Genomic DNA, 27,478 nt, shown 5'->3' with positions numbered 1-27,478 from the left:
GTCCAATGTAAAAAAAACATTTTAGAAATTGCCACGCCGTCCAATATAAAAAACATAAAAACTGCCATGCTACACTATGTCATCCAATATAAAAAACATAAAAAATGCAATGCTACACACCTTGACCTAGTGGAACTGTGTGTGCGAAGCGGGCCACTCCTGCAATCTTAACCAATCAAGATGGAATATGAGAAATTGGACAGATACGTCTTGATAACATGACTATAGAGACTATACCGATTTGTGTCGGTAGACAAAGTCTGTAGGTAGTTGGCCTCTAGGGAGTGTGCGTGCAAAGTTTCACGCCGATCGGCCCAACGGTGTCGAAGATTGGCTGTTCACAGACGGACGGGCGGCCACAGACACGGACCACACGGACGGACATGGGTGAAAACAGTCTCTGGCCTTCGGCCGTCCAGCTTGGCAGAGACAATAAACATTTAGTGCAAATATCAAGGGAACCCCCCCCGAATGTTGTTACATTATTACAAAATATTTAAGACACATTCAAAGTATATTCATTCAGTGCCATTTGTGTGCCCATGAATATGAACAAACACTATTTGCAAAAAGCTCATCTTACATTGTTAAGGAACTTCTCGAGCCACAAACCTCCACTCGCAACTTACGCTCTGGAAACAAAGTCCAAGTCCCCACCACCAAGCTCTGTGCCATGGGCGACCGAGCCTTTCTGCTCAGCTGTCCCTCGACTGTGAAACTCACGACCGGACCAGCTAAGAGCTCCACAGTCTGTCGATGCCAACCTCTATTATCCAGTTGTTCTTTATATACTTTTATTCTGTGTCCTCATTAAAGATTGCGCCTGGGAGCAACAGTGCAGTGTGCACTGTGCACACTTTTATTCTCTTGCATCGGAAAACACAGAGAACTTCAAGTGGAGTTAGATATTAAATCCCATTGAAATGAGCGGCCATACACTGCTGTCGTCTTTCCCTTTTCTCTTCTGTAAATATAGCTATTTATATTTGTGGATGATTATATGCTCTGTTGATGAATTGAGTACATACTGTAGGAACACACTGGAAACAAGTCCCCAGGACATTTTTGTGTTATCCTTTTAGCCTAAATGTTTGACTGTACCTCTGTGCCATTTAACATTTTTGACTAATAAAGTAATCTATCAATCAATTGTTAAAAGAGTATGCATTTATTTGCATAGGGAATGGTTCCATTGTTTGCAGCAGAAGGGTGACGGCACTATACAGGCATGCCATGATGTGATGCAGACCCTGAACAAAGGCAGTGTTACATCAATTATGAGAAGGAGAAGGGGAGGAATGACAGAGAAGGAAGAAACAACGTAATTATGTGTAATTATGGATTGGCCTATGCGACCTGTAGCTATGTATGGCTAGCAAATTACTACTTACTAGGTGTGCAGTTTGCGTACAAAGCACCAATTATGTACTAATGAGAGTTTAGCAGCGTGAGGTGAGCTACTGTATGATTGATGTCAGTTGTGTAGTGATATGCATATTCTTGAACAGTGCCAATGATTGTATTTGGGGACAGAGCAGATTTTGGCAGGCAGATATACCTTTTTATAAATAAAACTGTACTGGGACGCGCGACAGGACGCGCAATAACCCCACGTTTGCAACTACTTTCGCCTGCACACTTCACCGGGTTTGGTCTAGTTAGGACATAATTATCTGAGCTGGACAAATATGTTTTTGTGACAATGGAACGACAAACGTGCACTCCTATGGAATAAAATAAAATAAATATTTTGTTTTAGGGAAAGAAAGTTACACGGCTGAAATGGCACCAAACAGTAGGAATTATGTGTTATCTCCCCCAGATGATATGCATTTGTCCCAACGTTCCTACCACTTTCAGAAGCAATGCTGGGAATGTTTAGCTGTTAGCCATCAACGTTTTGCTGTCACACTGTTATGAATGGTTGGTATGTCTTCAAATCCCTTTACTCTCAGCTTAAAAAAACAAACACATAGGGTGAGATCGGGTGAATGCAGAGGATGTATCATCACTGGAAGGATTTTATCTGCCAAGTGTAAAAAGCAAAAAGGTCTTATGACTCACGGTCTACATGACATTAATGCTGACCATTTTTATATTGTGTTTTCTTAGATTTTCAAGGACATTATTGGATCCATTCATTTCATTGTAACATTTCATTATAACTGTACTGCCGTACGGTTTCCAAACTTGTTAATAAAGTAATAAATCAATCAATCAATCAATCAATAAAAATTACGATATGACAATAAACTTGCAGAGCCTAGAAACTGATCGAGATACAGTACAGTAGGTAATCAAACACAGTGAAATCCATGGTGCATTTATTTTTTGTCCAAGCTATGTTATCATTGGGCTTTAGTGCATTATAAAGTGCAGATTGATTTGAAAAGTTTTTTTTTTTCTCAAATATGTTTATCGCACGATTTTGTACCCCATTTTTTCACCCAGTACCAATTGCCTAAACTGTGATCCCGGGCGCTACTCTCCCTCTGCCAGCCTGGGGAGAGCCCAGAACTGAGCTCTTCAATGCATGAGGAGTGAGCAAGCCGCTTCTTATCAACTGACAGGGGGAGTTTCCCCGGTAGGGCGTAGCGTGTGGAAGGAACACGTTATTCCAGCCAGTTCCTTTCCCCTCCATCAGGCGCCCAGGCTGACCAGGGGGATTAACAGGAACGTGGTCTATGTTTATGTGCGATATACTGTATGGTAGAAGCTGTTAATAGACTATTATGGTACTGACTGCAGCTGGGTCCTACAAACATTAAACTGGTCTTCTAGAGCAGGGGTTCCCAAACATATCCATGCAAAGGAGCCCCAAATTGCCATAGCCTCTGGCTGCAGCCCCCCATTACGAAATGCCTTAAAAAAAGATAATAGCCAATCTACAAGCTCACAATACACCATGAGCTTGTAGATCTGCTCTTTTCACAATTCTTGGCAATAATGGCATACCCAAAACAGGAGCGCGCGCACACACACACACACACACACACACACACACACACACACACACACACACACACACACACACACACACACACACACACACACACACACACACACACACACACACACAATTGGAAAATCTGTGTTCTAGAGTGGAGAGAGAATATGTTCCTACCGGCTGCACCAACACATTGTTCTTTCCATAAAGGAGGTGCGTGCGAGAGTTCTGGTGCAACGACTCCACGTACTCCCTGGCAGAGGCAGCAAACTTATCCTCAGACATGTTGACACTGGACTGCCTTTTACGGATCTACAGACCGGAAGACAGTATGGATTAGAAAGGACTTCCTGACAGAGCACAGACCACATACAAGGTTCATGGTATGTTTATGACCTTGGACTTAGTATGTTACTCAGGATAAGAGCGTCTGCTAAATGCCTAAATTCACAGATGCTGTACGGTATGTATAAAAAATGTTACTATTGCGATCACCTATCGAATGTGTGTGCGCATGCATACACCAACACACACATACACCTCCTGACTAGCCCCAACGAAGTGGCCCCCCTCTCCCCTCTCCCCTCACCCCCAGAGCAGGCCTGCGGCTGGGCGAGGCATCCTGGTTTCGGTGAGCTCCATGGATGCGGTGGCGTTGGACCAGCTCGTTTGCAGAGGGGTCCGTCCAGAAGTGGTCAGACGTCTTCAACTTGGTGTACTCCAGAGCACAGGGCCCCACTGACAACACACACATGCACACAACGGTGGGCACAGTGTGAAAACATACTGGAGGAGTTATTTCTTATTTCTTCTAATAAATATTATTTCTTTTAATATTTCTTATTTATGACTAGACCGGTGACCGTTAGGCACTAGCTTACTCGGGGACAACGCAAGTCAGGAACGATGCAAGTGGGGAATGCATGCCCGCCCATTTATGCAATACCCGTTGTACTTGTTGTCAGAGTACCCACTACCATATGACCAATCAACCGGATATGGAGATACAGGGATCCCCGTTATCTGAAAAACTGCTGACGTACGCTGATGACGTGCATGGGTATGAATAGGAGAGACTGTAGACTCTATTGAACACACTACCACTTATATTGGTGCAACGGCACAAACGTTACGCCAATCCGTGATGTCCAAGAAGTGGGTTGGCCAATCAGGGGAGCCAATGCCTCAGAGTGACGTGGCCGTGGTCCACCAGCCGGTCCTCCCGTAAGCCACTTTTTAATATAGTATTATAAACTCACCTAGTAGAGCAGCCAAGATGGGCCCATACACGGGGTCATGCATCAGAGCTTCTCTCTCATAGTATTTACTGCATAAAGACAAAAAGACAGACAACATGGTTTTATACAGCTATATATATATACTGTATATATATATTAACTTTCGTTTCGGTAGTGACACAATGGTGAAAACAAAAATTACTCCACTACAAAGTACTACCAATCAACTCTAAATTGCCTGAAACGTACTCCTAACAGGTTTTTGGGTGGACGATTTTGGCCTCCACACTTAGTGATTTTTTCGGATTTAACTTTCGTTTCGGTAGTGACACAAAAACGTTTCGGTAGTGACACAATGGTGAAAACAAAAATTACTCCACTACAAAGTTTTGGGGGGACGATTTTGGCCTCTACACTTTTTCGGATTTAACTTTCGTTTCGGTAGTGACACAAAAACGTTTTGGTAGTGACACAATGGTGAAAAAAAAAATTACTCCACTACAAAGTACTACCAATCAACTCTAAATTGCCTGAAACGTACTCCTAACAGGTTTTTGGGGGGACGATTTTGGCCTCCACACTTAGTGATTTTTTCGGATTTAACTTTCGTTTCGGTAGTGACACAAAAACGTTTCGGTAGTGACACAATGGTGAAAACAAAAATGACTCCACGGCAAAGTACTACCAATTAACTCTAAATTGCCTGAAACGTACTCCTAACAGGTTTTTGGGGGGACGATTTTGGCCTCCAAACTTAGTGATTTTTTCGGATTTAACTTTCGTTTCGGTAGTGACACAAAAACGTTTCGGTAGTGACACAATGGTGAAAAAAAAAATACGATTTTGGCCTCCACACAGGAGGCCAAAATCGTCCCCCCAAAAACCTGTTAGGAGTACGTTTCAAGCAATTTAGAGTTGATTGGTAGTACTCTGTAGTGGAGTCATTTTTGTTTTCACCATTGTGTCACTACCGAAACGTTTTTGTGTCACTACCGAAACGAAAGTTAAATCCGAAAAAATCACAGTGTGTAGGCCAAAATCGTCCCCCCAAAAACCTGTTAGGAGTACGTTTCAGGCAATTTAGAGTTGATTGGTAGTACTTTGTAGTGGAGTAATTTTTTTTTTCACCATTGTGTCACTACCGAAACGTTTTTGTGTCACTACCGAAACGAAAGTTAAATCCGAAAAAATCACAGTGTGTAGGCCAAAATCGTCCCCCCAAAAAACCTGTTAGGAGTACGTTTCAGGCAATGTAGAGTTGATTGGTAGTACTTTGTAGTGGAGTAAGTGTGGAGGCCAAAATCGTCCCCCCAAAAACCTGTTAGGAGTACGTTTCAGACAATTTAGAGTTGATTGGTAGTACTTTGTAGTGGAGTAATTTTTTTTTTCACCATTGTGTCACTACCGAAGCGTTTTTGTGTCACTACCGAAACAAAAGTTAAATCCGAAAAAATCACTAAGTGTGGAGGCCAAAATCGTCCCCCCAAAAACCTGTTAAGAGTACGTTTCAGGCAATTTAGAGTTTATTGGTAGTACTTTGTAGTGGAGTATTTTTTTTTTTCACCATTGTGTCACTACCGAAATGTTTTTGTGTCACTACCGAAACGAAAGTTAAATCCGAAAAAATCACTAAGTGTGGAGGCCAAAATCGTCCACCCAAAAACCTGTTAGGAGTACGTTTCAGGCAATTTAGAGTTGATTGGTAGTACTCTTTAGTGGAGTAATTTTTGTTTTTACCATTGTGTCACTACCGAAACGTTTTTGTGTCACTACCGAAACGAAAGTTAAATCCGAAAAAATCACAGTGTGTAGGCCAAAATCGTCCCCCCAAAAACCTGTTAGGAGTACGTTTCAGGCAATTTAGAGTTGATTGGTAGTACTTTGTAGTGGAGTAATTTTTTTTTTCACCATTGTGTCACTACCGAAACGTTTTTGTGTCACTACCGAAACGAAAGTTAAATCCGAAAAAATCACAGTGTGTAGGCCAAAATCGTCCCCCCAAAAACCTGTTAGGAGTACGTTTCAGGCAATTTAGAGTTGATTGGTAGTACTTTGTAGTGGAGTAAGTGTGGAGGCCAAAATCGTCCCCCCAAAAACCTGTTAAGAGTACGTTTCAGGCAATTTAGAGTTTATTGGTAGTACTTTGTAGTGGAGTATTTTTTTTTTTCACCATTGTGTCACTACCGAAATGTTTTTGTGTCACTACCGAAACGAAAGTTAAATCCGAAAAAATCACTAAGTGTGGAGGCCAAAATCGTCCACCCAAAAACCTGTTAGGAGTACGTTTCAGGCAATTTAGAGTTGATTGGTAGTACTCTTTAGTGGAGTAATTTTTGTTTTTACCATTGTGTCACTACCGAAACGTTTTTGTGTCACTACCGAAACGAAAGTTAAATCCGAAAAAATCACAGTGTGTAGGCCAAAATCGTCCCCCCAAAAACCTGTTAGGAGTACGTTTCAGGCAATTTAGAGTTGATTGGTAGTACTTTGTAGTGGAGTAATTTTTTTTTTCACCATTGTGTCACTACCGAAACGTTTTTGTGTCACTACCGAAACGAAAGTTAAATCCGAAAAAATCACAGTGTGTAGGCCAAAATCGTCCCCCAAAAAACCTGTTAGGAGTACGTTTCAGGCAATGTAGAGTTGATTGGTAGTACTTTGTAGTGGAGTAAGTGTGGAGGCCAAAATCGTCCCCCCAAAAACCTGTTAGGAGTACGTTTCAGACAATTTAGAGTTGATTGGTAGTACTTTGTAGTGGAGTAATTTTTTTTTTCACCATTGTGTCACTACCGAAACGTTTTTGTGTCACTACCGAAACAAAAGTTAAATCCGAAAAAATCACTAAGTGTGGAGGCCAAAATCGTCCCCCCAAAAACCTGTTAAGAGTATGTTTCAGGCAATTTAGAGTTTATTGGTAGTACTTTGTAGTGGAGTATTTTTTTTTTTCACCATTGTGTCACTACCGAAATGTTTTTGTGTCACTACCGAAACGAAAGTTAAATCCGGAAAAATCACTAAGTGTGGAGGCCAAAATCGTCCACCCAAAAACCTGTTAGGAGTACGTTTCAGGCAATTTAGAGTTGATTGGTAGTACTCTTTAGTGGAGTAATTTTTGTTTTTACCATTGTGTCACTACCGAAACGTTTTTGTGTCACTACCGAAACGAAAGTTAAATCCGAAAAAATCACAGTGTGTAGGCCAAAATCGTCCCCCCAAAAACCTGTTAGGAGTACGTTTCAGGCAATTTAGAGTTGATTGGTAGTACTTTGTAGTGGAGTAATTTTTTTTTTCACCATTGTGTCACTACCGAAACGTTTTTGTGTCACTACCGAAACGAAAGTTAAATCCGAAAAAATCACAGTGTGTAGGCCAAAATCGTCCCCCCAAAAACCTGTTAGGAGTACGTTTCAGGCAATTTAGAGTTGATTGGTAGTACTTTGTAGTGGAGTAAGTGTGGAGGCCAAAATCGTCCCCCCAAAAACCTGTTAAGAGTACGTTTCAGGCAATTTAGAGTTTATTGGTAGTACTTTGTAGTGGAGTATTTTTTTTTTCCACCATTGTGTCACTACCGAAATGTTTTTGTGTCACTACCGAAACGAAAGTTAAATCCGAAAAAATCACTAAGTGTGGAGGCCAAAATCGTCCACCCAAAAACCTGTTAGGAGTACGTTTCAGGCAATTTAGAGTTGATTGGTAGTACTCTTTAGTGGAGTAATTTTTGTTTTCACCATTGTGTCACTACCGAAACGTTTTTGTGTCACTACCGAAACGAAAGTTAAATCCGAAAAAATCACAGTGTGTAGGCCAAAATCGTCCCCCCAAAAACCTGTTAGGAGTACGTTTCAGGCAATTTAGAGTTGATTGGTAGTACTCTTTAGTGGAGTAATTTTTGTTTTTACCATTGTGTCACTACCGAAACGTTTTTGTGTCACTACCGAAACGAAAGTTAAATCCGAAAAAATCACCAAGTGTGGAGGCCAAAATCGTCCCCCAAAAAACCTGTTAGGAGTACGTTTCAGGCAATTTAGAGTTGATTGGTAGTACTTTTTAGTGGAGTTTTTTTTTCTTCACCATTGTGTCACTACCGAAACGTTTTTGTGTCACTACCGAAACGAAAGTTAAATCCGAAAAAATCACTAAGTGTGGAGGCCAAAATCGTCCCCCCAAAAACCTGTTAGGAGTACGTTTCAGGCAATTTAGAGTTGATTGGTAGTACTTTGTAGTGGAGTAATTTTTTTTATCATCATTGTGTCACTACCGAAACGTTTTTGTGTCACTACCGAAATGAAAGTTAAATCCGAAAAAATCACTAAGTGTGGAGGCCAAAATCGTCCCCCCAAAAACCTGTTAGGAGTACGTTTCAGGCAATTTCGAGTTGATTGGTAGCACTTTGTAGTGGAGTATTTTTTTTTTCACCATTTGGGCAACCAGACTATAGTACTCTACCTATTTTATTATTAGTGTGGTTGCCCGAATGGGCAGGGGAGGGGAGGGGAGGAGGGGAGGTTCATAGTTTATTGCCAAATTATTGAAACAAATATTACACCATTCGGCCTCATGGTGGCGCTACAACAGCCCATTTTACCTTTTGGCCTATAACTCTTGAACCGTAGGTCGTTTCTAAAGTGTAGTTGCTTATTTGGGCTTCCTTCCTAAATGTTGTTTAAAACAGTCGTTCTCAAACATGACACTTTGAAGAAGATAGTCTGTTTACAGACTTATCTTCAACCTGTAAATAAGTCAAGAAGCAAAAGACACTGGTATGGAACTCCTGGTTTACTAGGATTGGGTTCAATTCCCTGCGGTGTCTGCTGATTGCAGGTTAAAAGTGTATTTATACTGTAAGTATAGTTTAATTTAAAGCTTAACAGTGTATTTATAAGTGCAAGTTACGTGTAGTAATTTGAAGGTTGTGTGTAAACATGTATTAAAGTGTACGTATCTATGTACTAAAATTGTCTATTAATTATTGTCAGCAACAGCCAAGAACACAGGAGTCTATCCCTATTACAGCACTAGACCCCAGGGAGACATACACATGCTGATTTGCCATTTCCAGGATTTGATTTCCAGGATTTGAGTCTTGAGTCCCAAAACTCAAGACCCAAAAGAGTCTTGAGTCGAAACAATTACTCCCGCGGAGACATCAAATTTCTCTTTTGGGTCTTGAGTCGAGACAGAGGCTCCCGCGGAGACATCAAATTTCTCTTCTGGGCCTTGAGTCCCTAGACTCAAGGTCTTGAGTCGAACCAATTACTCCCGCGGAGACATCAAATTTCTCTTTTGGGCCTTGAGTCTTCGTTTCGGTAGTGACACAATGGTGTCATTGTGTCACTACCGAAACGAAGTTAAATCCGAAAAAATCACTAAGTGTGGAGGCCAAAATTGAAAAAAAAAAATCACAAAAAAAGTCACTACCAATCCACTTGAAATTGCCTGAAACGTACTCCTAACAGGTTTTTGGGGGAACAATTTTTTTTTCGTTTCGGTAGTGTCACTACCGAAACAGAAAAAAAAAATCACAAAAAAAGTCACTACCAATCCACTTGAAATTGCCTGAAACGTACTCCTAACAGGTTTTTGGGGGAACAATTTTTTTTTCGTCACTACCAATTTTTTTTTCGTCACCAATTTTTTTTTCGTCACTACCGAAACGGGAAAAAAAAAGTCACAAAAAAAGTCACTACCAATCCACTTGAAATTGCCTGAAACGTACTCCTAACAGGTTTTTGGGGGAACATTTTTTTTTTCGTCACTACCATTTTTTTTTTCGTCACTACCAATTTTTTTTGTCACCAATTTTTTCGTCACCAATTTTTTTTTCGTCACTACCGAAACGGAAAAAAAAAATCACAAAAAAAGTCACAACCAATCCACTTGAAATTGCCTGAAACGTACTCCTAACAGGTTTTTGGGGGAACTTTTTTTTTTCGTCACTACCAATATTTTTTGTCACCAATTTTTTCGTCACCAAATTTTTTTTCGTCACTACCGAAACGGAAAAAAAAATCACGAAAGAAGTCACCACCAATCCACTTGAAATTGCCTGAAACGTACTCCTAACAGGTTTTTGGGGGAACATATTTTTTTTCGTCACTACCAATTTTTTTTTCGTCACCAATTTTTTCGTCACCAATTTGTTTTTCGTCACTACCGAAACAGAAAAAAAAATTCACAAAAAAAGTCACTACCAATCCACTTGAAATTGCCTGAAACGTACTCCTAACAGGTTTTTGGGGAACAATTTTTTTTTCGTCACTACCAATTTTTTTTGTCACCAATTTTTTTTCGTCACCAATTTTTTTTTCGTCACTACCGAAACGGAAAAAAAAATCACAAAAAAAGTCACTACCAATCCACTTGAAATTGCCTGAAACGTACTCCTAACAGGTTTTTGGGGGAACAATTATTTTTTCGTCACTACCAATTTTTTTTTCGTCACCAATTTTTTCGTCACCAATTTGTTTTTCGTCACTACCGAAACAGAAAAAAAAAATCACAAAAAAAAACACTACCAATCCACTTGAAATTGCCTGAAACGTACTCCTAACAGGTTTTTGGGGAACAATTTTTTTTTCGTCACTACCAATTTTTTTTGTCACCAATTTTTTTTCGTCACCAATTTCTTTTTCGTCACTACCGAAACGGAAAAAAAATTCACAAAAAAAGTCACTACCAATCCACTTGAAATTGCCTGAAACGTACTCCTAACAGGTTTTTGGGGGAACATTTTTTTTTTCGTCACTACCAATATTTTTTGTCACCAATTTTTTCGTCACCAAATTTTTTTTCGTCACTACCGAAACGGAAAAAAAAATCACGAAAGAAGTCACTACCAATCCACTTGAAATTGCCTGAAACGTACTCCTAACAGGTTTTTGGGGGAACATATTTTTTTTCGTCACTACCAATTTTTTTTTCGTCACCAATTTTTTCGTCACCAATTTGTTTTTCGTCACTACCGAAACAGAAAAAAAAATTCACAAAAAAAGTCACTACCAATCCACTTGAAATTGCCTGAAACGTACTCCTAACAGGTTTTTGGGGAACAATTTTTTTTTCGTCACTACCAATTTTTTTTGTCACCAATTTTTTTTCGTCACCAATTTTTTTTTCGTCACTACCGAAACGGAAAAAAAAATCACAAAAAAAGTCACTACCAATCCACTTGAAATTGCCTGAAACGTACTCCTAACAGGTTTTTGGGGGAACAATTATTTTTTCGTCACTACCAATTTTTTTTTCGTCACCAATTTTTTCGTCACCAATTTGTTTTTCGTCACTACCGAAACAGAAAAAAAAATTCACAAAAAAAAACACTACCAATCCACTTGAAATTGCCTGAAACGTACTCCTAACAGGTTTTTGGGGAACAATTTTTTTTTCGTCACTACCAATTTTTTTTGTCACCAATTTTTTTTCGTCACCAATTTTTTTTTCGTCACTACCGAAACGGAAAAAAAATTCACAAAAAAAGTCACTACCAATCCACTTGAAATTGCCTGAAACGTACTCCTAACAGGTTTTTGGGGGAACATTTTTTTTTTCGTCACTGCCAATTTTTTTTTCGTCACCAATTTTTTTTTCGTCACTACCGAAACGGGAAAAAAAAATCACAAAAAAAGTCACTACCAATCCACTTGAAATTGCCTGAAACGTACTCCTAACAGGTTTTTGGGGGAACAATTTTTTTTTCATCACTACCAATTTTTTTTTCGTCACTACCAATTTTTTTTTCGTCACCAATTTTTTTTCGTCACCAATTTTTCTTTCGTCACTACCGAAACGGAAAAAAAAATAACAAAAAAAGTCACTACCAATCCACTTGAAATTGCCTGAAACGTACTCCTAACAGGTTTTTGGGGAACAATTTTTTTTTCGTCACTACCAATTTTTTTTGTCACCAATTTTTTTTCGTCACCAATTTTTTTTTCGTCACTACCGAAACGGAAAAAATATTCACAAAAAAAGTCACTACCAATCCACTTGAAATTGCCTGAAACGTACTCCTAACAGGTTTTTGGGGGAACAATTTTTTTTCGTCACTACCAATTTTTTTTTCGTCACCAATTTTTTCGTCACTACCAATTTGTTTTTTCGTCACCAATTTTTTCGTCACCAATTTGTTTTTCGTCACTACCGAAACAGAAAAAAAAATCACAAAAAAAGTCACTACCAATCCACTTGAAATTGCCTGAAACGTACTCCTAACAGGTTTTAGGGGGAACAATTTTGTTTTCGTCACTACCAATTTTTTTTGTCACCAATGTTTTCGTCACCAATTTTTTTTTCGTCACTACCGAAACGGAAAAAAAGAATTCACAAAATAAGTCACTACCAATCCACTTGAAATTGCCTGAAACGTACTCCTAACAGGTTTTTGGGGGAACAATTTTTTTTTCGTCACTACCAATTTTTTTTTCGTCACCAATTTTTTTTTCGTCACTACCGAAACGGAAAAACAAATCACAAAAAAAGTCACTACCAATCCACTTGAAATTGCCTGAAACGTACTCCTAACAGGTTTTTGGGGGAACAATTTTTTTTTCGTCACTACCAATTTTTTTTGTCACCAATGTTTTCGTCACCAAATTTTTTTTCGTCACTACCGAAACGGAAAAAAAAAATCACAAAAGAAGTCACTATCAATCCACTTGAAATTGCCTGAAACGTACTCCTAACAGGTTTTTGGGGGAACAATTTTTTTTTCGTCACTACCAATTTTTTTTTCGTCACTACCAATTTTTTTTTCGTCACTACAGAAACGGAAAAAAGAATTCACAAAAAAAGTCACTACCAATCCACTTGAAATTGCCTGAAACGTACTCCTAACAGGTTTTTGGGGGAACAATTTTTTTTTCATCACTACCAATTTTTTTTTCGTCACTACCAATTTTTTTTCGTCACCAATTTTTTTTTCGTCACTACCGAAACGGAAAAACAAATCACAAAAAAAGTCACTACCAATCCACTTGAAATTGCATGAAACGTACTCCTAACAGGTTTTTGGGGGAACATTTTTTTTTTCGTCACTACCAATTTTTTTTGTCACCAATGTTTTCGTCACCAATTTTTTTTTCGTCACTACCGAAATGGAAAAAAAAAATCACAAAAGAATTCACTACCAATCCACTTGAAATTGCCTGAAACGTACTCCTAACAGGTTTTTGGGGGAACATTTTTTTTTTTCGTCACTACCAATTTTTTTTTCGTCACCAATTTTTTTTCGTCACTACCGAAACGGAAAAAAAAATATCACAAAAAGTCACTACCAATCCACTTGAAATTGCCTGAAACGTACTCCTAACAGGTTTTTGGGGGAACAATTTTTTTTTCGTCACTACCAATTTTTTTTTCGTCACCAATTTTTTCGTCACCAATTTGTTTTTCGTCACTACCGAATCAGAAAAAAAAATTCACAAAAAAAGTCACTACCAATCCACTTGAAATTGCCTGAAACGTACTCCTAACAGGTTTTTGGGGGAACAATTTTTTTTTCGTCACTACCAATTTTTTTTTCGTCACCAATTTTTTCGTCACTACCAATTTGTTTTTTCGTCACCAATTTTTTCGTCACCAATTTGTTTTTCGTCACTACCGAAACAGAAAAAAAAAATCACAAAAAAAGTCACTACCAATCCACTTGAAATTGCCTGAAACGTACTCCTAACAGGTTTTAGGGGGAACATTTTTTTTTTCGTCACTACCAATTTTTTTTGTCACCAATGTTTTCGTCACCAATTTTTTTTTCGTCACTACCGAAACGGAAAAAAAGAATTCACAAAATAAGTCACTACCAATCCACTTGAAATTGCCTGAAACGTACTCCTAACAGGTTTTTGGGGGAACAATTTTTTTTTCGTCACTACCAATTTTTTTTTCGTCACCAATTTTTTTTTCGTCACTACCGAAACGGAAAAACAAATCACAAAAAAAGTCACTACCAATCCACTTGAAATTGCCTGAAACGTACTCCTAACAGGTTTTTGGGGGAACAATTTTTTTTTCATCACTACCAATTTTTTTTTCGTCACTACCAATTTTTTTTCGTCACCAATTTTTTTTTCGTCACTACCGAAACGGAAAAACAAATCACAAAAAAAGTCACTACCAATCCACTTGAAATTGCATGAAACGTACTCCTAACAGGTTTTTGGGGGAACATTTTTTTTTTCGTCACTACCAATTTTTTTTGTCACCAATGTTTTCGTCACCAATTTTTTTTTCGTCACTACCGAAATGGAAAAAAAAAATCACAAAAGAATTCACTACCAATCCACTTGAAATTGCCTGAAACGTACTCCTAACAGGTTTTTGGGGGAACATTTTTTTTTTCGTCACTACCAATTTTTTTTTCGTCACCAATTTTTTTTTCGTCACTACCGAAACGGAAAAAAAAATATCACAAAAAGTCACTACCAATCCACTTGAAATTGCCTGAAACGTACTCCTAACAGGTTTTTGGGGGAACAATTTTTTTTTCGTCACTACCAATTTTTTTTTCGTCACCAATTTTTTCGTCACCAATTTGTTTTTCGTCACTACCGAATCAGAAAAAAAAATTCACAAAAAAAGTCACTACCAATCCACTTGAAATTGCCTGAAACGTACTCCTAACAGGTTTTTGGGGGAACAATTTTTTTTTCGTCACTACCAATTTTTTTTTCGTCACCAATTTTTTCGTCACTACCAATTTGTTTTTTCGTCACCAATTTTTTCGTCACCAATTTGTTTTTCGTCACTACCGAAACAGAAAAAAAAAATCACAAAAAAAGTCACTACCAATCCACTTGAAATTGCCTGAAACGTACTCCTAACAGGTTTTAGGGGGAACATTTTTTTTTTCGTCACTACCAATTTTTTTTGTCACCAATGTTTTCGTCACCAATTTTTTTTTCGTCACTACCGAAACGGAAAAAAAGAATTCACAAAATAAGTCACTACCAATCCACTTGAAATTGCCTGAAACGTACTCCTAACAGGTTTTTGGGGGAACAATTTTTTTTTCGTCACTACCAATTTTTTTTTCGTCACCAATTTTTTTTTCGTCACTACCGAAACGGAAAAACAAATCACAAAAAAAGTCACTACCAATCCACTTGAAATTGCCTGAAACGTACTCCTAACAGGTTTTTGGGGGAACAATTTTTTTTTCGTCACTACCAATTTTTTTTGTCACCAATGTTTTCGTCACCAATTTTTTTTTCGTCACTACCGAAACGGAAAAAAAAATATCACAAAAAGTCACTACCAATCCACTTGAAATTGCCTGAAACGTACTCCTAACAGGTTTTTGGGGGAACAAATTTTTTTTCGTCACTACCAATTTTTTTTTCGTCACCAATTTTTTCGTCACTACCAATTTGTTTTTTCGTCACCAATTTTTTCGTCACCAATTTGTTTTTCGTCACTACCGAAACAGAAAAAAAAAATCACAAAAAAAGTCACTACCAATCCACTTGAAATTGCCTGAAACGTACTCCTAACAGGTTTTAGGGGGAACAATTTTTTTTTCGTCACTACCAATTTTTTTTGTCACCAATGTTTTCGTCAACAATTTTTTTTTCGTCACTACCGAAACGGAAAAAAAGAATTCACAAAATAAGTCACTACCAATCCACTTGAAATTGCCTGAAACGTACTCCTAACAGGTTTTTGGGGGAACAATTTTTTTTTCGTCACTACCAATTTTTTTTTCGTCACCAATTTTTTTTTCGTCACTACCGAAACGGAAAAACAAATCACAAAAAAAGTCACTACCAATCCACTTGAAATTGCCTGAAACGTACTCCTAACAGGTTTTTGGGGGAACAATTTTTTTTTCGTCACTACCAATTTTTTTTGTCACCAATGTTTTCGTCACCAATTTTTTTTTCGTCACTACCAAAACGGAAAAAAAAAATCACAAAAGAAGTCACTACCAATCCACTTGAAATTGCCTGAAACGTACTCCTAACAGGTTTTTGGGGGAACAATTTTTTTTTCGTCACTACCAATTTTTTTTTCGTCACTACCAATTTTTTTTTCGTCACTACAGAAACGGAAAAAAGAATTCACAAAAAAAGTCACTACCAATCCACTTGAAATTGCCTGAAACGTACTCCTAACAGGTTTTTGGGGGAACAATTTTTTTTTCATCACTACCAATTTTTTTTTCGTCACTACCAATTTTTTTTCGTCACCAATTATTTTTTCGTCACTACCGAAACGGAAAAACAAATCACAAAAAAAGTCACTACCAATCCACTTGAAATTGCATGAAACGTACTCCTAACAGGTTTTTGGGGGAACATTTTTTTTTTCGTCACTACCAATTTTTTTTGTCACCAATGTTTTCGTCACCAATTTTTTTTTCGTCACTACCGAAATGGAAAAAAAAAATCACAAAAGAATTCACTACCAATCCACTTGAAATTGCCTGAAACGTACTCCTAACAGGTTTTTGGGGGAACAATTTTTTTTTCGTCACTACCAATTTTTTTTTTGTCACTACCGAAACGGAAAAAAAAATATCACAAAAAGTCACTACCAATCCACTTGAAATTGCCTGAAACGTACTCCTAACAGGTTTTTGGGGGAACAATTTTTTTTTCGTCACTACCAATTTTTTTTTCGTCACCAATTTTTTCGTCACCAATTTGTTTTTCGTCACTACCGAATCAGAAAAAAAAATTCACAAAAAAAGTCACTACCAATCCACTTGAAATTGCCTGAAACGTACTCCTAACAGGTTTTTGGGGGAACAATTTTTTTTTCGTCACTACCAATTTTTTTTTCGTCACCAATTTTTTCGTCACTACCAATTTGTTTTTTCGTCACCAATTTTTTCGTCACCAATTTGTTTTTCGTCACTACCGAAACAGAAAAAAAAAATCACAAAAAAAGTCACTACCAATCCACTTGAAATTGCCTGAAACGTACTCCTAACAGGTTTTAGGGGGAACAATTTTTTTTTTGTCACTACCAATTTTTTTTGTCACCAATGTTTTCGTCACCAATTTTTTTTTCGTCACTACCAAAACGGAAAAAAAAAATCACAAAAGAAGTCACTACCAATCCACTTGAAATTGCCTGAAACGTACTCCTAACAGGTTTTTGGGGGAACAATTTTTTTTTCGTCACTACCAATTTTTTTTTCGTCACTACCAATTTTTTTTTCGTCACTACAGAAACGGAAAAAAGAATTCACAAAAAAAGTCACTACCAATCCACTTGAAATTGCCTGAAACGTACTCCTAACAGGTTTTTGGGGGAACAATTTTTTTTTCATCACTACCAATTTTTTTTTCGTCACTACCAATTTTTTTTCGTCACCAATTTTTTTTTCGTCACTACCGAAACGGAAAAACAAATCACAAAAAAAGTCACTACCAATCCACTTGAAATTGCATGAAACGTACTCCTAACAGGTTTTTGGGGGAACATTTTTTTTTTCGTCACTACCAATTTTTTTTGTCACCAATGTTTTCGTCACCAATTTTTTTTTCGTCACTACCGAAATGGAAAAAAAAAATCACAAAAGAATTCACTACCAATCCACTTGAAATTGCCTGAAACGTACTCCTAACAGGTTTTTGGGGGAACAATTTTTTTTTCGTCACTACCAATTTTTTTTTCGTCACCAATTTTTTTTTCGTCACTACCGAAACGGAAAAAAAAATATCACAAAAAGTCACTACCAATCCACTTGAAATTGCCTGAAACGTACTCCTAACAGGTTTTTGGGGGAACAATTTTTTTTTCGTCACTACCAATTTTTTTTTCGTCACCAATTTTTTCGTCACCAATTTGTTTTTCGTCACTACCGAATCAGAAAAAAAATTTCAAAAAAAAGTCACTACCAATCCACTTGAAATTGCCTGAAACGTACTCCTAACAGGTTTTTGGGGGAACAATTTTTTTTTCGTCACTACCAATTTTTTTTTCGTCACCAATTTTTTCGTCACTACCAATTTGTTTTTTCGTCACCAATTTTTTCGTCACCAATTTGTTTTTCGTCACTACCGAAACAGAAAAAAAAAATCACAAAAAAAGTCACTACCAATCCACTTGAAATTGCCTGAAACGTACTCCTAACAGGTTTTAGGGGGAACATTTTTTTTTTTGTCACTACCAATTTTTTTTGTCACCAATGTTTTCGTCACCAATTTTTTTTTCGTCACTACCGAAACGGAAAAAAAGAATTCACAAAATAAGTCACTACCAATCCACTTGAAATTGCCTGAAACGTACTCCTAACAGGTTTTTGGGGGAACAATTTTTTTTTCGTCACTACCAATTTTTTTTTCGTCACCAATTTTTTTTTCGTCACTACCGAAACGGAAAAACAAATCACAAAAAAAGTCACTACCAATCCACTTGAAATTGCCTGAAACGTACTCCTAACAGGTTTTTGGGGGAACAATTTTTTTTTCGTCACTACCAATTTTTTTTGTCACCAATGTTTTCGTCACCAATTTTTTTTTCGTCACTACCGAAACGGAAAAAAAGAATTCACAAAATAAGTCACTACCAATCCACTTGAAATTGCCTGAAACGTACTCCTAACAGGTTTTTGGGGGAACAATTTTTTTTTCGTCACTACCAATTTTTTTTTCGTCACCAATTTTTTTTTCGTCACTACAGAAACGGAAAAAAGAATTCACAAAAAAAGTCACTACCAATCCACTTGAAATTGCCTGAAACGTACTCCTAACAGGTTTTTGGGGGAACAATCTTTTTTTCATCACTACCAATTTTTTTTTCGTCACTACCAATTTTTTTTCGTCACCAATTTTTTTTTCGTCACTACCGAAACGGAAAAACAAATCACAAAAAAAGTCACTACCAATCCACTTGAAATTGCATGAAACGTACTCCTAACAGGTTTTTGGGGGAACATTTTTTTTTTCGTCACTACCAATTTTTTTTGTCACCAATGTTTTCGTCACCAATTTTTTTTCCGTCACTACCGAAATGGAAAAAAAAAATCACAAAAGAATTCACTACCAATCCACTTGAAATTGCCTGAATCGTACTCCTAACAGGTTTTTGGGGGAACATTTTTTTTTTTCGTCACTACCAATTTTTTTTTCGTCACCAATTTTTTTTTCGTCACTACCGAAACGGAAAAAAAAATATCACAAAAAGTCACTACCAATCCACTTGAAATTGCCTGAAACGTACTCCTAACAGGTTTTTGGGGGAACATTTTTTTTTTCGTCACTACCATTTTTTTTTTCGTCACCAATTTTTTTTTCGTCACTACCGAAACGGAAAAAAAAATATCACAAAAAGTCACTACCAATCCACTTGAAATTGCCTGAAACGTACTCCTAACAGGTTTTTGGGGGAACAATTTTTTTTTCGTCACTACCAATTTTTTTTTCGTCACCAATTTTTTCGTCACTACCAATTTGTTTTTTCGTCACCAATTTTTTCGTCACCAATTTGTTTTTCGTCACTACCGAAACAGAAAAAAAAAATCACAAAAAAAGTCACTACCAATCCACTTGAAATTGCCTGAAACGTACTCCTAACAGGTTTTAGGGGGAACAATTTTTTTTTCGTCACTACCAATTTTTTTTGTCACCAATGTTTTCGTCACCAATTTTTTTTTCGTCACTACCGAAACGGAAAAAAAGAATTCACAAAATAAGTCACTACCAATCCACTTGAAATTGCCTGAAACGTACTCCTAACAGGTTTTTGGGGGAACAATTTTTTTTTCGTCACTACCAATTTTTTTTTCCTTCACCAATTTTTTTTTCGTCACTACCGAAACGGAAAAACAAATCACAAAAAAAGTCACTACCAATCCACTTGAAATTGCCTGAAACGTACTCCTAACAGGTTTTTGGGGGAACAATTTTTTTTTCGTCACTACCAATTTTTTTTGTCACCAATGTTTTCGTCACCAATTTTTTTTTCGTCACTACCAAAACGGAAAAAAAAAATCACAAAAGAAGTCACTACCAATCCACTTGAAATTGCCTGAAACGTACTCCTAACAGGTTTTTGGGGGAACAATTTTTTTTTCGTCACTACCAATTTTTTTTTCGTCACCAATTTTTTTTTCGTCACTACAGAAACGGAAAAAAGAATTCAAAAAAAAAGTCACTACCAATCCACTTGAAATTGCCTGAAACGTACTCCTAACAGGTTTTTGGGGGAACATTTTTTTTTTCATCACTACCAATTTTTTTTTCGTCACTACCAATTTTTTTTCGTCACCAATTTTTTTTTCGTCACTACCGAAACGGAAAAACAAATCACAAAAAAAGTCACTACCAATCCACTTGAAATTGCATGAAACTTACTCCTAACAGGTTTTTGGGGGAACATTTTTTTTTTCGTCACTACCAATTTTTTTTGTCACCAATGTTTTCGTCACCAATTTTTTTTTCGTCACTACCGAAATGGAAAAAAAAAATCACAAAAGAATTCACTACCAATCCACTTGAAATTGCCTGAAACGTACTCCTAACAGGTTTTTGGGGGAACAATTTTTTTTTCGTCACTACCAATTTTTTTTTCGTCACCAATTTTTTTTTCGTCACTACCGAAACGGAAAAAAAAATATCACAAAAAGTCACTACCAATCCACTTGAAATTGCCTGAAACGTACTCCTAACAGGTTTTTGGGGGAACAATTTTTTTTTCGTCACTACCAATTTTTTTTTCGTCACCAATTTTTTCGTCACCAATTTGTTTTTCGTCACTACCGAATCAGAAAAAAAAATTCACAAAAAAAGTCACTACCAATCCACTTGAAATTGCCTGAAACGTACTCCTAACAGGTTTTTGGGGGAACAATCTTTTTTTTCGTCACTACCAATTTTTTTTGTCACCAATTTTTTCGTCACCAATTTTTTTTTCGTCACTACCGAAACGGAAAAAAAAATCACAACAAAAGTCACTACCAATCCACTTGAAATTGCCTGAAACGTACTCCTAACAGGTTTTTGGGGGAACAATTTTTTTTTCATAACTACCAATTTTTTTTTCGTCACTACCAATTTTTTTTTCGTCACCAATTTTTTTTCGTCACCAATTTTTCTTTCGTCACTACCGAAACGGAAAAAAAAATAACAAAAAAAGTCACTACCAATCCACTTGAAATTGCCTGAAACGTACTCCTAACAGGTTTTTGGGGGAACAATTTTTTTTTCGTCACTACCAATTTTTTTTTCGTCACCAATTGTTTTTTCGTCACTACCGAAACGGAAAAAAAAAATCACAAAAAAAGTCACTACCAATCCACTTGAAATTGCCTGAAACGTACTCCTGACAGGTTTTTGGGGGAACAATTTTTTTTTCATCACTACCAATTTTTTTTTCGTCACTACCAATTTTTTTTTCGTCACCAAATTTTTTTCGTCACCAATTTTTTTTTCGTCACTACCGAAATGGAAAAAAAAAATCACAAAAGAATTCACTACCAATCCACTTGAAATTGCCTGAAACGTACTCCTAACAGGTTTTTGGGGGAACAATTTTTTTTTCGTCACTACCAATTTTTTTTTCGTCACCAATTTTTTTTTCGTCACTACCGAAACGGAAAAAAAAATATCACAAAAAGTCACTACCAATCCACTTGAAATTGCCTGAAACGTACTCCTAACAGGTTTTTGGGGGAACAATTTTTTTTTCGTCACTACCAATTTTTTTTTCGTCACCAATTTTTTCGTCACCAATTTGTTTTTCGTCACTACCGAATCAGAAAAAAAAATTCACAAAAAAAGTCACTACCAATCCACTTGAAATTGCCTGAAACGTACTCCTAACAGGTTTTTGGGGGAAAAATCTTTTTTTTCGTCACTACCAATTTTTTTTGTCACCAATTTTTTCGTCACCAATTTTTTTTTCGTCACTACCGAAACGGAAAAAAAAATCACAACAAAAGTCACTACCAATCCACTTGAAATTGCCTGAAACGTACTCCTAACAGGTTTTTGGGGGAACAATTTTTTTTTCATAACTACCAATTTTTTTTTCGTCACTACCAATTTTTTTTTCGTCACCAATTTTTTTTCGTCACCAATTTTTCTTTCGTCACTACCGAAACGGAAAAAAAAATAACAAAAAAAGTCACTACCAATCCACTTGAAATTGCCTGAAACGTACTCCTAACAGGTTTTTGGGGGAACAATTTTTTTTTCGTCACTACCAATTTTTTTTTCGTCACCAATTGTTTTTTCGTCACTACCGAAACGGAAAAAAAAATCACAAAAAAAGTCACTACCAATCCACTTGAAATTGCCTGAAACGTACTCCTGACAGGTTTTTGGGGGAACAAATTTTTTTTCATCACTACCATTTTTTTTTTCGTCACTACCAATTTTTTTTTCGTCACCAAATTTTTTTCGTCACCAATTTTTCTTTCGTCACTACCGAAACGGAAAAAAAAATAACAAAAAAAGTCACTACCAATCCACTTGAAATTGCCTGAAACGTACTCCTAACAGGTTTTTGGGGAACAATTTTTTTTTCGTCACTACCAATTTTTTTTGTCACCAATTTTTTTTCGTCACCAATTTTTTTTTGTCACTACCGAAACGGAAAAAAAAAAATCACAAAAAAAGTCACTACCAATCCACTTGAAATTGCCTGAAACGTACTCCTAACAGGTTTTTGGGGGAACAATTTTTTTTTCGTCACTACCAATTTTTTTTTCGTCACCAATTTGTTTTTCGTCACTACCGAAACGGAAAAAAAAAATCACAAAAAAAGTCACTACCAATCCACTTGAAATTGCCTGAAACGTACTCCTAACAGGTTTTTGGGGAACAATTTTTTTTACGTCACTACCAATTTTTTTTGTCACCAATTTTTTTTCCGTCACTACCGAAACGGAAAAAAGAATTCACAAAAAAAGTCACTACCAATCCACTTGAAATTGCCTGAAACGTACTCCTAACAGGTTTTTGGGGGAACAATTTTTTTTTCGTCACTACCAATTTTTTTTTCGTCACCAATTTTTTTTTCGTCACTACCGAAACGGGAAAAAAAAAATCACAAAAAAAGTCACTACCAATCCACTTGAAATTGCCTGAAACGTACTCCTAACAGGTTTTTGGGGGAACAATTTTTTTTTCATCACTACCAATTTTTTTTTCGTCACTACCAATTTTTTTTGTCACCAATTTTTTTTTCGTCACTACCGAAACGGAAAAAAGAATTCACAAAAAAAGTCACTACCAATCCACTTGAAATTGCCTGAAACGTACTCCTAACAGGTTTTTGGGGGAACAATTTTTTTTTCGTCACTACCAATTCTTTTTTCGTCACCAATTTTTTTTTCGTCACTACAGAAACGGAAAAAAGAATTCACAAAAAAAGTCACTACCAATCCACTTGAAATTGCCTGAAACGTACTCCTAACAGGTTTTTGGGGGAACAATTTTTTTTTCGTCACTACCATTTTTTTTTTCGTCACCAATTTTTTTTTCGTCACTACCGAAACGGAAAAAAAAATATCACAAAAAGTCACTACCAATCCACTTGAAATTGCCTGAAACGTACTCCTAACAGGTTTTTGGGGGAACAATTTTTTTTTCGTCACTACCAATTTTTTTTGTCACCAATGTTTTCGTCACCAATTTTTTTTTCGTCACTACCAAAACGGAAAAAAAAAATCACAAAAGAAGTCACTACCAATCCACTTGAAATTGCCTGAAACGTACTCCTAACAGGTTTTTGGGGGAACAATTTTTTTTTCGTCACTACCAATTTTTTTTTCGTCACCAATTTTTTTTTCGTCACTACAGAAACGGAAAAAAGAATTCAAAAAAAAAGTCACTACCAATCCACTTGAAATTGCCTGAAACGTACTCCTAACAGGTTTTTGGGGGAACATTTTTTTTTTCATCACTACCAATTTTTTTTTCGTCACTACCAATTTTTTTTCGTCACCAATTTTTTTTTCGTCACTACCGAAACGGAAAAACAAATCACAAAAAAAGTCACTACCAATCCACTTGAAATTGCATGAAACTTACTCCTAACAGGTTTTTGGGGGAACATTTTTTTTTTCGTCACTACCAATTTTTTTTGTCACCAATGTTTTCGTCACCAATTTTTTTTTCGTCACTACCGAAATGGAAAAAAAAAATCACAAAAGAATTCACTACCAATCCACTTGAAATTGCCTGAAACGTACTCCTAACAGGTTTTTGGGGGAACAATTTTTTTTCCGTCACTACCAATTTTTTTTTCGTCACCAATTTTTTTTTCGTCACTACCGAAACGGAAAAAAAAATATCACAAAAAGTCACTACCAATCCACTTGAAATTGCCTGAAACGTACTCCTAACAGGTTTTTGGGGGAACAATTTTTTTTTCGTCACTACCAATTTTTTTTTCGTCACCAATTTTTTCGTCACCAATTTGTTTTTCGTCACTACCGAATCAGAAAAAAAAATTCACAAAAAAAGTCACTACCAATCCACTTGAAATTGCCTGAAACGTACTCCTAACAGGTTTTTGGGGGAACAATCTTTTTTTTCGTCACTACCAATTTTTTTTGTCACCAATTTTTTCGTCACCAATTTTTTTTTCGTCACTACCGAAACGGAAAAAAAAATCACAACAAAAGTCACTACCAATCCACTTGAAATTGCCTGAAACGTACTCCTAACAGGTTTTTGGGGGAACAATTTTTTTTTCATAACTACCAATTTTTTTTTCGTCACTACCAATTTTTTTTTCGTCACCAATTTTTTTTCGTCACCAATTTTTCTTTCGTCACTACCGAAACGGAAAAAAAAATAACAAAAAAAGTCACTACCAATCCACTTGAAATTGCCTGAAACGTACTCCTAACAGGTTTTTGGGGGAACAATTTTTTTTTCGTCACTACCAATTTTTTTTTCGTCACCAATTGTTTTTTCGTCACTACCGAAACGGAAAAAAAAAATCACAAAAAAAGTCACTACCAATCCACTTGAAATTGCCTGAAACGTACTCCTGACAGGTTTTTGGGGGAACATTTTTTTTTTCATCACTACCAATTTTTTTTTCGTCACTACCAATTTTTTTTTCGTCACCAAATTTTTTTCGTCACCAATTTTTCTTTCGTCACTACCGAAACGGAAAAAAAAATAATAAAAAAAGTCACTACCAATCCACTTGAAATTGCCTGAAACGTACTCCTAACAGGTTTTTGGGGAACAATTTTTTTTTCGTCACTACCAATTTTTTTTGTCACCAATTTTTTTTCGTCACCAATTTTTTTTTGTCACTACCGAAACGGAAAAAAAAAAATCACAAAAAAAGTCACTACCAATCCACTTGAAATTGCCTGAAACGTACTCCTAACAGGTTTTTGGGGGAACAATTTTTTTTTCGTCACTACCAATTTTTTTTTCGTCACCAATTTGTTTTTCGTCACTACCGAAACGGAAAAAAAAAATCACAAAAAAAGTCACTACCAATCCACTTGAAATTGCCTGAAACGTACTCCTAACAGGTTTTTGGGGAACAATTTTTTTTACGTCACTACCAATTTTTTTTGTCACCAATTTTTTTTCCGTCACTACCGAAACGGAAAAAAGAATTCACAAAAAAAGTCACTACCAATCCACTTGAAATTGCCTGAAACGTACTCCTAACAGGTTTTTGGGGGAACAATTTTTTTTTCGTCACTACCAATTTTTTTTTCGTCACCAATTTTTTTTTCGTCACTACCGAAACGGGAAAAAAAAAATCACAAAAAAAGTCACTACCAATCCACTTGAAATTGCCTGAAACGTACTCCTAACAGGTTTTTGGGGGAACAATTTTTTTTTCATCACTACCAATTTTTTTTTCGTCACTACCAATTTTTTTTGTCACCAATTTTTTTTTCGTCACTACCGAAACGGAAAAAAGAATTCACAAAAAAAGTCACTACTAATCCACTTGAAATTGCCTGAAACGTACTCCTAACAGGTTTTTGGGGGAACAATTTTTTTTTCGTCACTACCAATTCTTTTTTCGTCACCAATTTTTTTTTCGTCACTACAGAAACGGAAAAAAGAATTCACAAAAAAAGTCACTACCAATCCACTTGAAATTGCCTGAAACGTACTCCTAACAGGTTTTTGGGGGAACAATTTTTTTTTCGTCACTACCATTTTTTTTTTCGTCACCAATTTTTTTTTCGTCACTACCGAAACGGAAAAAAAAATATCACAAAAAGTCACTACCAATCCACTTGAAATTGCCTGAAACGTACTCCTAACAGGTTTTTGGGGGAACAATTTTTTTTTCGTCACTACCAATTTTTTTTTCGTCACCAATTTTTTCGTCACCAATTTGTTTTTCGTCACTACCGAATCAGAAAAAAAAACTCACAAAAAAAGTCACTACCAATCCACTTGAAATTGCCTGAAACGTACTCCTAACAGGTTTTTGGGGGAACAATCTTTTTTTTCGTCACTACCAATTTATTTTGTCACCAATTTTTTCGTCACCAATTTTTTTTTCGTCACTACCGAAACGGAAAAAAAAATCACAACAAAAGTCACTACCAATCCACTTGAAATTGCCTGAAACGTACTCCTAACAGGTTTTTGGGGGAACAATTTTTTTTTCATCACTACCAATTTTTTTTTCGTCACTACCAATTTTTTTTGTCACCAATTTTTTTTCGTCACCAATTTTTCTTTCGTCACTACCGAAACGGAAAAAAAAATAACAAAAAAAGTCACTACCAATCCACTTGAAATTGCCTGAAACGTACTCCTAACAGGTTTTTGGGGGAACAATTTTTTTTTCGTCACTACCAATTTTTTTTTCGTCACCAATTTTTTTTTCGTCACTACCGAAACGGGAAAAAAAAATCACAAAAAAAGTCACTACCAATCCACTTGAAATTGCCTGAAACGTACTCCTAACAGGTTTTTGGGGGAACAATTTTTTTTTCATCACTACCAATTTTTTTTTCGTCACTACCAATTTTTTTTCGTCACCAATTTTTTTTTCGTCACTACCGAAACGGAAAAACAAATCACAAAAAAAGTCACTACCAATCCACTTGAAATTGCATGAAACGTACTCCTAACAGGTTTTTGGGGGAACATTTTTTTTTTCGTCACTACCAATTTTTTTTGTCACCAATGTTTTCGTCACCAATTTTTTTTTCGTCACTACCGAAATGGAAAAAAAAAATCACAAAAAAAGTCACTACCAATCCACTTGAAATTGCCTGAAACGTACTCCTAACAGGTTTTTGGGGGAACAATCTTTTTTTTCGTCACTACCAATTTTTTTTGTCACCAATTTTTTCGTCACCAATTTTTTTTTCGTCACTACCGAAACGGAAAAAAAAATC

At 36.3% G+C, this 27,478-nt stretch overlaps 1 protein-coding gene across 3 annotated transcripts in view; it reads right to left on the bottom strand.

The window, feature by feature from the left end:
* Positions 1 to 27,478, bottom strand: part of sgsm2 (small G protein signaling modulator 2) — a 126,342-nt gene that overhangs the window by 26,243 nt on the left and 72,621 nt on the right. For all 3 annotated transcript variants that reach the window (XR_014601379.1, XM_084065546.1, XM_084065547.1), the window contains exons 5-7: positions 4,207 to 4,274; positions 3,537 to 3,685; positions 3,125 to 3,259 (exon numbers count right to left, since the gene is read on the bottom strand). Coding sequence is in view for 2 of the 3 variants with exons in the window: in XM_084065546.1 (XP_083921672.1) it covers positions 3,125 to 3,259; positions 3,537 to 3,685; positions 4,207 to 4,274 (352 nt within the window). In the remaining variant the exon portion in view is untranslated. The remainder of the gene's footprint in view (positions 1 to 3,124; positions 3,260 to 3,536; positions 3,686 to 4,206; positions 4,275 to 27,478) is intronic.

This window comes from Gymnoscopelus microlampas, assembly GCF_963454915.1.
Source record: "Gymnoscopelus microlampas genome assembly, chromosome: 8".
Taxonomy (NCBI): Eukaryota; Metazoa; Chordata; class Actinopteri; order Myctophiformes; family Myctophidae; genus Gymnoscopelus; species Gymnoscopelus microlampas.
This window is presented reverse-complemented; position numbering and strand designations above follow the sequence as displayed.